Genomic DNA, 12,605 nt, shown 5'->3' on the forward strand with positions numbered 1-12,605 from the left:
ATAATACCTAAAATGAGTAGATCAGGTAATGTTGTAAACTCTTATTTGAAATACAATGGTACCTGCAAGGAGAAAGATTTGGACTATAGTTGACCCTTGAACAAGCACCAACCTCCCGCACAGTCGAATCTCTGCATTTTTTTTTATAATTTGACTCCCCCGAAACTTAACTACTAATAGTCTACTGTTGACCAGAAGCCTTAGTGGTAATATAAACAGCAGATCAACATATCTTTTGTGTGCTCTATGTATTATATACTGTATTCTTACAATAAAGTAAACTAAAGATGTTATTAAGAAAATCCTAAGGAAAATATTTTTATAGTACCATACTATAAAAAATATCTGCATGCAAGTAGACCACCACGGTTTAAATCTGTGTTGTTCAATGGTCAACCGTATTTTTTTAATTTCATTTTTTTTGTTGATTATGTTCAGTATACTCTTTAATCACCTTCCCTTTTCTCCCCATCCCCTCACCCACCTCCCCTCTGGCAACCACCAGTTTGTTTTCTATAATTTAAAGTCTGTTTCAAAAAAAAAGTCTGTTTCTTGGTTTGTCTCTTTTTCCCTTTTGTTTCTTAAATTCCACATGAATGAGATCATATAGTATTTGTCTTTTCCTGACTATTGTGCTTAGTATTATACTGTCTAGCTCTATCCATGTTGTTCATATGGCAAGACTTCATTCTTGTTTATGGCTGAATAACATTCCATTATATATTTATATATATGTGTATATGTGTGTGTATATATAGCACCTCTTTTTTATCCATCCCTCCATCAGTGGACACTTGATCTACTTCCATAGTCTGACTATTGGAAATAATGCTGCTATAAACAAAGGGGTGCATGTATCCTTTTGAATTAGTGTTTTTGTATTTTTGGGGTACATACCGAATACTGCAATTCCTGGATCATAGGGTACTTCTATTTTTAATTTTTTGAGAAACCTCCATACTGTTTTTCACAGTGACTGCTCCAATTTGAATTCCTACCAACCACGCAAGAGGGTTCCCTTTTCTCCACATCCATCCTAACACTTGTTTTCTGTGTTTTTGACTTTTAGACGTTCTGATAGCTGTGAGGTGATTACTCATTGTGGTTTTAATTTGCATTTCCCTGATGATGAGTGATGTGAAGCATCTTTTCATATGTCTGTTGGCCATCTGTATATCTTCTTTGGAGAAATGTCTGTTCATGTCTTCTGCCCATTTTAGTTGGATTATTTGTTTTTTTGGATGTTGAAACATATAAATTCTCTAAATATTTTGGTTACTACCAAGGGTTGACTATATTTTGAATGTTTATAAGATTAGAGCTTGGGAGGATTGTGGCAAGGACAGTTAATGTTTATTTATTTATTTTTCGGGGGGTAGGAAGGGCGGGGGGAGAGAGAGAATCTTAAGCAGGCTTCACACCCAGCACAGAGGCCAAAGCAGGGCTCAATCTCACAATCCTGAAATCATGACCTGAGCTGAAATCAAGAGTTGGATGTTTAACCAACTGAGCCACCTAGGCGCCCCAGGACAGTTTTTTTTAGGTTTATTTAAAAAAAAAGGAAGAAAGAAAAGAAAAAGAGCTACTTATTTTAGAGATAGAGGTAGAAAGCACACATGCAAGTGGAAAGGAGTGGCAGAGGGACAGAATCTTCAAGCAGACTCCCTGCTGAGCACGGAGCTGACTCAGGGCTTGATCTCATGATCCATGAGATCACAACATACACTGAAACCAAGAGTCAGATGCTTAACCACACAGGTGCCCCAGGACAGTCTTTTTTATATTATACTCATATTAATTGGATAAAATTTAAAATAATTTAAAAGAGAACATTAAAAAGAAAAGTCTTCATGTCACCAGGTAAATAACTCAATACTAACTGGTAATGTCCTGAAACATTAATTCCCTTCATTGGCAATCCAAAACAACTGACTTGCTTTTCTAATTTACCTTCTAAACCTTAAATTAAAACATACCTTCCGAACATCAGAACTTTTGGGTTCTGTTGTCCAAGTGATAACCCGAGATACTGCCAGACGAGTTTCACTGGAATTTATAAAATCTCCTGGATCCATTTGTTTGGCCAGAGTTTCTATGTATTTAAGGATAGCAACCTTCACCTACAGAGGTAAGCAAAATGAGAGGACAATCAGATGGTCACTGAGGGATACAGATAATACTTCAGAAACAATCAGGTGATTATATTTTTGACCAATACCAAATGAAACACCATCAACAACAAAAAAGAAATTATATAACCACTTACATATCTGAGATACAAATACATGGTAATGTGGATTTTTGTTTTCACATATAGCAGAACTTTTAAGTCCCAGGTGTTTCATTCCCTGCATCTGAACAACTGCTGAAGACTCTTCTTGATAAAATTAGACCCTTTTCCTTGAGCCTGCCTTCGGAGCTTATAGCTAACTCTTGTCTAGATTTCCCTGGGAGTCAGCCTTTATAAATCAAGTATAATTTGGCTTTTGGGGAAATGAACCAAAAGTATACTGGAAATAAGGTATCATAAACCAAATAAGTAACTGAGGTGGGCAATACAGGTTTCCCCCCAAACATAACAGTAACATTCACCAAATATCATGTCCTTAATAGGTCCATCAACTGCCAGAACTACTGCCTTTCAAAAGAAGTGTCACAAAAAAGAAGTTTTACAGAAGTACCACTGGAGAAAATACAACGCTCATTCGTAATTCCTGATGCTTGGGTACATGGTAGATAGGCGTGTGGTCGAATGCAGGCTTCAAAATCAGCAGGAGGTGGGGCAAACACACATGCTTCTTCCTTATGATCAGACTTTGTTATCCTTAGAGTAAGCACTGTTAAATTGTCACCTTTCTCTCAGGTATGTTGGAGCAGAAAAACAGGGTGAGAACAACTGTCACATCTTCTAACATTCTAGGATTTGTAAATAATGGTTCTAAAGGACTCTGCTGGTGCAGTTTGGAAATGGCACCTGGCATAGTGTACAGTCCTTGGATACAGCAGATGCTGAACATGTATTAAATACTGACTTGGAAGGTTTACGTGTATGATTAAAACAGCAACTTTGAAAAAACATTGCCAAAGATTAAGATAACAATGATCCTTCTTCTCTTGTTATTGATCTTAAGATGCCACTTGTCTCACTCAACCCAAATAAAGTCCTTGGGAAGTACTGTGCTAAATCAATATATAGGAAGTGAAGTGTTAAAATAAGGTTCTGACTCTTGTACATTTCCCCACTTCTGACTCCTGTTTATAAAAGAAAAAGGGGGTGCCTGGGCCTGGGTTCTTCACGTAAGTGTCCGACTCTTGGTTTTGGCTTAGGTTGTGGTCTTGGGGCCATGGGATTGAGCTCTGTGCTCAGCAGGGAGTCTGCTTCTTTCCTTTGTCTCTCTTTCCCTCTCCCCCCTCTCTTGGGCATGCTCTTTCTCTCTAAAAGAAATAAATCTTTAAAAACTTTTTTTAAAGAAAAAAGTGCTTAGATTACATTCATTTCAAAATGAATAAATTTTATGAACTATAAGAGATGTATTTGAAAAAAACCCCGAGAGTTAACCTATCAGCCATCTCAGGTAAAATGTACCTAAGGGAAAGAGACTTAGGGTTAACTCTGCAGTAGCAGGCCTAATAAAATATGGCAGCACCTAACAACATTGTGGATTCTTTTTTTTTAGTATATGTGCTGCTGAAGCAAGCACTAACATTTTGGATTCTTAAAGCCAAGTCACCTTCTATCAGTGTGAGTAACTGAAAGGTGGCAATAGCAAATGAAAGAATGAACATCAGTGTAGTTTGTTTTCAATTTGCCACCATCAATAGTTGAATATACTTACTTGTGCTATGTGAGATTCAACTAGTGCAATGTCCTGGCAATTTACAGAGGCACATAAAGTTTCATTTATTTATTTATTTTTAAATCCTAAAATCTTTTTTTTAAAGATTTTATTTATCTACCTGACAGAGAGAGAGCGAGAGAGAGCGCACAAGTAGGTAGAGAGGCAGGCAGAGAGTGAGAGGGAAGCAGGCTCCCCACTGAGCAGAGAGCCCAATGCAGGGCTCCATCCAAGGACGCTGAGACCATGACCCAAGCCAAGGGCAGAGGCTCAACCCACTGAGCCACCCAGGTGCCTCACACACATGAAGTTTTAAAAGGGTTTCATAGAGTAGGTGTGTTTACTATACCACTAGGCAAAATAATCACAATACATATATAACAATCATTTGAAAGTTTATATTTAAGTAGGATATTTCATAAGTTTATATACATAATCTCTAATTTTAATAACACAAACGTTCATTCTTCTTCAGAGAAGTAAAAATTACCTTGCTGCTCAAGTGTGCATAACTTTACAACATATCTGTGAAACCCAGAAAAAGAAGTCACCAAAATTATTTTTTTAAATATTACTTACTCAAAATCACTTTGTATTGCCATTTCCCCCATTCTATTGCTTCTTTTCTGATATTTAACCACATGACTATGGGAGATAAAATTTCGTATAAAATTTTTTCCTTTATCTGCAAGATCCATCATTTTTTCAATAAAGAACTTTATAGATCTCACACTCAAGCTGTTCGTGTTTTTCTATAACCTGTTCAGAACAGATTTTTAATCTTAATCTGTAACCCATCTGAAAGTTATTTATTTTTGGCATAGGTATGGCTCCAATTTAACTTTTCCTTGTTATTCTAAAATATTAACTTAGGAGTTGAAGAGTGATTTTCCCCTATAGCTTTGCTTTGTGTGTATGTTGATATAAAATGTAATGTATGTATATATAAAAGCCATATAAATATACGGCCCATATAAATATATGGCTTTCAGAGAAACAGTCTGTGATTCCAGTCTCCGTTTTCCAACAGGAAAGCTAATTTTAATTTGTCTGTTTCCCACGATCTTTTTCTCTAGGCATTTGACAACTTTATTCTCTCCCTGAACCCATCATCTTTATTTCTTAAGTCAATGGTTTGGACCTCCCTTTCCACTAGCCCATGAAATAGCTCTATGCACATTTTCAATAGCACTTGAATACCTACCTACCTCTGGTACCTAAGTTATAGCCCTTATTATAGTTTATTGTGCACTATAATAAAAATTATAAATTATAAATATAATTATAAATGTAAGTTATAATTTTATAAATTTATATAAATATAAATTATATAAATTATAAATTTTAGGATGCCTTGCACAATGGGTAGGACAAAGAATGAGTTCAAAACATTTATCAGTAAAATCAAGTAAATGATTCTCCTTCTGTAGGTCACATTTAAAAATCAAAATAAATGGAATCCCTTTCACAAAGCAGCTCTGAGAAATTAACATTATGTCGAGTAACTCAACCCTGTAAGAAACATAATTGTGATTTTTAAGGCAAAATCATATTCAGAAACTTAAAGGAAAATCAATCATGGGCAATAATGCTTGTAGAAACAGATTTCGTGCAGAAGAGAGCAGAAAAATGTAAGGCTTGTAAATGCACATATGCTTGTTATTTCCCTGACTTTAATCTCACTTAATAAAACTCACAAAGAAAACATCTTTAGTAAAGAATTCAGGGGCTTTCACATATAATTTTTTTTCTTCTATGTTAAACCTAGTAATTATTTTAAGTCACAAATTGGAATCCATCTCATTTTCACATAAATTAATTTTAAAAAGTGTGCTAATAATAATTGAGAAAGTTAATCCTGATTCTAAATTTTATGCACACATTAGAAATATCACATTGTAAAAAGAAAAGTTACTATTTCAGTTAAGGAGAACTAGAAAATAGCGGGGAGATTAAAGTTAAAAATTTTTGTTTACTAAAATAAATATAGGCAAAACTGACATTTTGCCCAAAATACCTATTCAAACTTCTAACCTTAAAAAAAAAAAAAGCATTGGGAAATCACAAACATAAAATTAAGTAAGACTTTATAGAGCAAGTCTGCATTACCAGCTTAGAGTTAGATGGCCATACTTGTGCTGCTTTCTAAATGGAAATCCCCAGTAAGCTTCTTCAGAGATAGTCTGGCAATTGAGTAACATTTGAAATACAATCTGTGCATGCTTAAAGGGCTTACAGAGGTTAGTAGTTGAAACCAGATGCATACAAACATTCTCTGAAACACGGCAGAGTTTTTAAAGAGAGTTAAGAAAAGAAATAATGAAGATTAAAACAAAAACAAAAAAAACCTTGGAGCTCCAAAAAGAGTGAAGCTGGTCCCGAAGTGCTGGCTTGACTGTCTGAAAGTTTATAAAAACAAAATCCACTGATGGAACAGCTTCTCATTGGACAGAAATACAAATATCAACATAACTCTATAAATAAAATACTTCAATTCCTTACAATGTCTTCAAAAGACTTCAATTTTTACCTTCAAGCTTGGTGTTTGGGTCTGATCAACAGTGAATCTCATTAGAATATTAAATTGAAGATCATTTGGAAAAGATTCTCTGAAAGAAGGAAAGAATAAAGCAAAACAAAAATTAATCAAGCAAACATTTAGCAAAGTAAACAGAAGATTATGCTTAATACCAAAATATAATATGCCATTCAAAGAGCATGCATGAAGTAGTATCTGTAAGTGGTATAGTTTATACTACTTACAGCACCTAAGTTATTCTCAGAACAATGTGAACGTTTCAATCTATATCCTATAGGGGTTAAAAAAGCAACACTATAGTAAATAATGATCTATCTTGACTTAGGTATGGATTTAATCAGGAAAAAAAATTGTGGGGTGCCTGGGTGCCTCAGTTGATTAAGGGTCCAACTCTTGATTTCAGCTCAGGTCATGATCAGGTTGTAAGACCGAGGCCCACATGGGGCTCCGTGCTCAGCAGGGAGTCTGCTTGAGATTCTCTCTCTCCCTCTTCCTCTACCCTTCCCCACTTGCACGCTCTCTAAAATAAATAAATAAAAATATTCAAATAAAATCTCTAAAATAAATGAATAAAAAATCTTTAAAATAAAAAAGTAAAAGAAAAAATTAAGTTGAACATTATCAGAGTTATTTCCCAGACCTAGTATCTGAATTCTAGACTCACTTCAACCTAGTAAGTGGGTATTTGAAATAAGTCACCTCAACAATCTACACAAGAAAGAAATGTATCATTGGTTCAAAATCTTCTGAAAAAAGATTCTGAATATTTAAGTGTTATAATAAAACATTCTTTTTAAATTTAGGAACTATTTTTTATGTTTACATTAGATTGAATAAGATCTTCAACTCTGCTTTGAATATCCTAATTAAGATAAAATACCACCTTTGAATTACTCAACCAAAGCTCATGACAGTTTTAGAAAAGAAAGGCAGTGTTAGGTTTAAGGACCAATGCTATGTTAGATATATCGATGTGAATGGGCATCATTAACAATTTTCACATGAAGCCCATGCAGCCTAAATGGATCAGAAGGGCTCAGAAATCTAAACATAGAAACTAAGCATTCCTGATTACTACTGGATAAACTTGAAGTATCTAAAGAAAACATTACCTGGTAACATCAAGGGCTTTCTGAACTTTTGCCTGAACAGACCCAAGCAAATCAGCACCCATTTTTTTTAATAGTTGCGTCAGCAGTACAAACAACCAGTCTTGAAGGTCATCTTTGTGGACTTGTATGAAATCCACTAGAGTCTCCAAAAACATGCTGAATACCTACAGTGGATAAATGGGGAAAGGAAGAGAAAGGAGGAAATATTGACCTCTGTGATCAATTCAAAACCAAAATAGAAAGGGAATACGGGAATCAGAGGCACAGCGATTGGCAGCCAAGCGGAAAAACAATCTCTCTTGCTTTTCATTGGACTCTGTGATACAAGAGTATGTTTGAACTGTTATCCAACTTCTGCGCAGAAGTTCAACAATTAGCTATTCCATGCAGCATCACTTGGTAAAGAAACTTTGGCCATAATGGCTGGCACACCTAATATTGTCAATGATGCCTAGTTAAACTGAAATCCACTTTATCTCAAATTTAGGGCAAGCAATTACCTACTGATAGCCTCACCACACCTCAGCTCTTTGGAAGAATGGCACTGAGTTAATCAGAAGATGACTTTGCTGACAGCTACCTTGAAATATAAGAACATTCTGACATACTGGGCTAATTAGAGACTCCTGGATTTCTCAATATGTCAGTGGTCACAAATCCTTTTGGTATAAGATACAGTATTTATTAAAACTGCCCCAAATGTAATTATAAGTGATGAGGGTAATTGTAACTATACAAATCTACACCTTAATTTTAGTGATTTCTAAAAAATCATTGAAGGCTATTAGTCTCCATTTCCTTCAATGGGGTTTATACTTGGTTCCAATATTAATCTACTAGTTTAAAAAATTTTATAAGATAAAAAACTTTAAGGAAGGCTAGTGTTCTTAAGTAATGCATCTCATTAAAATCTGTCCAGTGGTGTGTTGACTCAGTTAGTACTTGACTAGAAAGCTGACTGTTAAATATTCAGGAATTTTGTCAGGTAGTTAATAGCCTGAAATTAGCCATGGTGGGGTATTTACACCTCAGGAATTACAGCAAACAGGACCCATCAGGGCTTTCTGCCCATCCCCCAAACCTAGTTTGCCAGGCACAACACTCTAATTCTTTGATTTACTTTTAATCTTGTTTCAACTCTTGCCTCTTCTTCCTGAAGATTCTTTCTTTAAGCTTTCACTATAGTAAAATCAACATTAGAATTCCAAAGTCGATGGGGCGCCTGGGTGGCTCAGTGGATTAAGCTGCTGCCTTCGGCTCAGGTCACGATCTCAGGGTCCTGGGATCGAGCCCCGAATCCCCGAATCGGGCTCTCTGCTCCGCAGGGAGCCTGCTTCCTCCTCTCTCTCTGCCTGCCTCTCTGCCTACTTGTGATCTCCCTCTCTGTCAAATGAATAAATAAAATCTTAAAAAAAAAAAAAATTCCAAAGTCGACTCTCCCATTTTATCTGGTTCTCAAGAAACTGAGAACCAGAAAATTATGTGACTTGTTCAAAGTTTCCATAGTCAATGGCAGGGTCGTGACTTAAAACCAAGTTAGTTGGCTTTCAGCTATGTTCCATCCACTCTTATTACAAGATAACTTACCTCATGCACTTGACTGTCATTCAACATAAAACTCTATACTGACTTTTCCCCTCACTTTGATTTCCTCTATAACCATCCTTCTAATAATTGTTTCTATAAGGGAGAGACAATTTTATTCCTCTTTAAGACTAATCTTTCTATTCTGGATTCTTGCTCTCTATAGCATGGTCTCCTCTACTATCTTTACACTCAATCTAAATCCTTTGCTTACAGCATTTCTCCTTCAGTTTCCTTCCCACCAACTATCTCCTGAGCATGAGAAGAAGTAGGAGCTTTTTCATTAGCTTAGTATGCTTGGCCATTCTGTGGCTTGCCACTGCTTTCCTCCTGTTATTTTCCTTCTTTCATTTCTGTTGCCAGGCATTTTCCTTCTGCATTCTAAATGTGCAGTGATTAAGAGCCAGACTTCAGGGGCACCTGACCTGGATGGCTCAGTCAGTTAAGCGGCTGCCTTTGGCTCAGGTCATGATCTCAGGGTCCTGGGACCAAGCCCCGCATCAGGCTCCCTGCTCTGTGGGGAGCTTGCTTCTCCCTCTCCCTCTGCCTGCTTGTATTCTCTCTCTGTGTGTGTCAAACAAATAAAAATCTTAAAGAAAAAAAAAAAAAAAGCCAGACTTCATCTTGATTTGTTTTTCATCAAAAGTGTGACTTTAATAGGCCTGCTCTGCTCTTTAACAGGCCCACTTTGCTCTAGCCTAGAAGGCCCCAGGACCTCTGAAATAGCTTTCTTTTGGCCCTTCCCAAATCTATCCATCCTACTATCACTGTAGGCACCAGGTCTTTTTGACTTCAAGGCTGATTTCTGGAAGAGGCCAGGTAAGTATATATGGCTTTGCAGGCCATACAGTGTCTATCACCACAACTACTCTGCCACAGTAGCACAGCAATAGACAGGATGCAAACAAGTGAATACAGCTGTGATCCAATATAATTTTATTTACAGAACAGGCACCAGGCCAACTCATGCTTCTTTCTCACCATCAGACTGTGATATCATTCTTCTGAGAGAAACAAAATTCTCCACTGCCTACAGAATAGTCTGCAAAATAATGTCTCAAATGCTTAGACAATGGTCTAACTCTCCAAACTGATCTTGGACTATCTGTATATCATCTTCCCATTTGGAACATGTAACATTTGAGAATAAAGCCTCTATTTTTATATAGTCTTGTATTATCAATTAGAATCAAGCTCAAAGTTTATCAGAGGTTGAAGACTGAACAAAAACTTGTTCAATTAATGTGCAGAAAAAGTTCCTTCAAGAATATTTCTCTTATGTGGAAACTTACCCTGTAATTGATAGTCAGTCCTTTTTTCTCAATGGCAAGGGAAGATGTATAAAATCCTCCCTTCATCCCAACCAAGATTAACTTCTTCTTTCTCTCTCCTCTAAACTTTCTGACATCTCCCATTTCTCTAGACTCATGCCAGTCATTTCCAGGAGGCCCTTTCTTCTCAGGCTGACATATCCAAAGTTTACGTCCCTGCCAAGGTCTGAACTGCTATTTTCTCCTAAGTGGAAATTTCTTTTGATTATATACCATGAAAGTACAGAGAACAAAATGTAGATGTGTTATTTACAGTACTCCACATACAGAATTCTACTATTATTTTTCAAAACACTTAAATCCTATCAATAGTACTTACTAAAGTGATAAGACACATGACTATATACATCTATCCAAAACACATACTGGGAATTTCACATAAAAATTTCTTACTTGACTACCCTATCACAGAGTTCACTGTTAGATGTTGATATCCTTCTTTTTCTTTATCTAAAATTAATGAAGAAAGTGGAAAGTAGATACGTTTATATTAGTGCTAAAAGTTTAGATTTCAGAAAAAAAATCTGAAAAATTGCTCCATAAACTGTTCTGTTTGCTTTCATGGAATGATGTTTATAGACTATTAGAAAAAGTACTTATGTTGAGGTTGGGACTAAAGACTTTAATTATTGTGAAACTTGGGAATTATTTTTAATAATTCAATGGAACCACCCTTCAGTGAAATCAGTTTATAATTCCACATATCTCACAAGTGTACTTTAATGAAAACATAACATTTGGGCTATTACAGTTGAGGCAGTCTTCTCTCAATCTCACATTTTAGGTGTGCCAGTCATCAAATATAGAACAGAAGAACATAATCAAATTAGATTAATTAGTGGATTAAAAAGCACATCTCCAAACAGAATGACAGTTTGCATAACTGCAAATAGCATTTCGTAGATTGCAAAGGGTCCAACACTGCATGAACTCTTCGGGAGAGAAAATAGAGAAAAAGGGTTAATTTCACAGTCATGCAGTAAAGTTAGGTTTCCAACAAATATTGAACCAACTTACTCTCTATTGAGAGTTCCAACACAGGGGACAGCATGCAAAAAGAAAAAAAAAAAAAAAAGAAAAAAAAACACACAAATTAGTCGCCATCAATGCAAAGTTCCTGTATGGAAGAAAAACACTTAGAAAATAAAAGTGACAAATGTTTTTCAAAGTTTTATGATAAACTCAAAACAGTTTTTAAAAATGAGTTAAATGAACAGTAAGAGAGAAGAATATGTGATTATTCTGTGTTTCTCCCTCACCTCCTGGCCAAAGAAATGTAAAAACAAAACCCAGAAAACCAACTTTTTTTCCAGACTCTAATATCCTTGAGGCTCAACTTCTATAAAGAATCTAAGACTAAGATACCTGCCCCCATTTCTGAACAGTGCCAACATTTAGTTTCAAAGTATAATATTTACTTTTTTTTTTCTCCTCTTCAGAAGCAATACATTTACAACTTAAATGGTATCTGTGAAGGTTTAGAACAACTACAGTTGTTTGGAAATAAAAAGTAACTGTTTATACCAGAACTTCAAGTTTTGCCCCAGTAAGATGTGCATTATGGTTTCCTGATCCTAAGACTGTGAACAGCTCTGCTCTCTAGAACACTTATTTAGGAGACCAGAATTGACCTGGGCACCCAACTGTGTCCTATGTGAGTAGCCATAGATTAAACTCCTACCCTAGTTGTTTAAGACTCAATGGTATGACTTCAAGAGGTAGGACTATATAGATCGTAAAATGCCAATTCAAAGCATGCATGCATCTCAGTGAAGGTAGTTCCTTTCAAACAGTTCCCTCAGAGGCAAATGTAAGAACACATAAGATAACTTTTGGCATCTGACTCTTCTTACATTTTGAAGGAAAAAAACGATTCTAGAGTGGTCAAAATAAAAATCTTCCCTGAACTTCTTCATTCTTCAAGCTTACTTAGTTTTAAAAAAACTTCCACAGTGTTTGGTGTGTACTTAGGGCTTTACACATAATAACTCATTTAATCATCCTCACAATATTATGAGGTAGGTATTACTATTAACTCTGTTTTACAGATAAGGAAACTAAGGCACACACTGCTAGTAAGTGTTGGAGGTAGAATTCAAACACAAATAATCTAGCTCTACTATCCATACTTGATATCACCATGTTGTACTGTCTTTCTAGAAAAATATTAACAGGCTTTAAATCAAACATTTGCAGTTTATGT

At 35.7% G+C, this 12,605-nt stretch overlaps 1 protein-coding gene across 29 annotated transcripts in view; it reads right to left on the reverse strand.

The window, feature by feature from the left end:
* CLASP2 (cytoplasmic linker associated protein 2) overlaps positions 1 to 12,605 on the reverse strand; it is a 192,800-nt gene that overhangs the window by 36,935 nt on the left and 143,260 nt on the right. For 20 of the 29 annotated variants that reach the window (XM_046001649.1, XM_046001647.1, XM_046001637.1 and 17 more), the window contains 3 exons: positions 7,488 to 7,651; positions 6,367 to 6,445; positions 1,977 to 2,120 (listed from right to left, as the gene is read on the reverse strand). In XM_046001649.1, the coding sequence (XP_045857605.1) occupies positions 1,977 to 2,120; positions 6,367 to 6,445; positions 7,488 to 7,651 (387 nt within the window). Of the gene's footprint in view, positions 1 to 1,976; positions 2,121 to 6,184; positions 6,236 to 6,366; positions 6,446 to 7,487; positions 7,652 to 12,605 lie in introns of all 29 variants that reach the window. The other 9 variants (XM_046001628.1, XM_046001627.1, XM_046001642.1 and 6 more) reach the window with 1 other exon arrangement.

This window comes from Meles meles, chromosome 4 (assembly GCF_922984935.1).
Source record: "Meles meles chromosome 4, mMelMel3.1 paternal haplotype, whole genome shotgun sequence".
NCBI lineage: Eukaryota > Metazoa > Chordata > Mammalia > Carnivora > Mustelidae > Meles > Meles meles.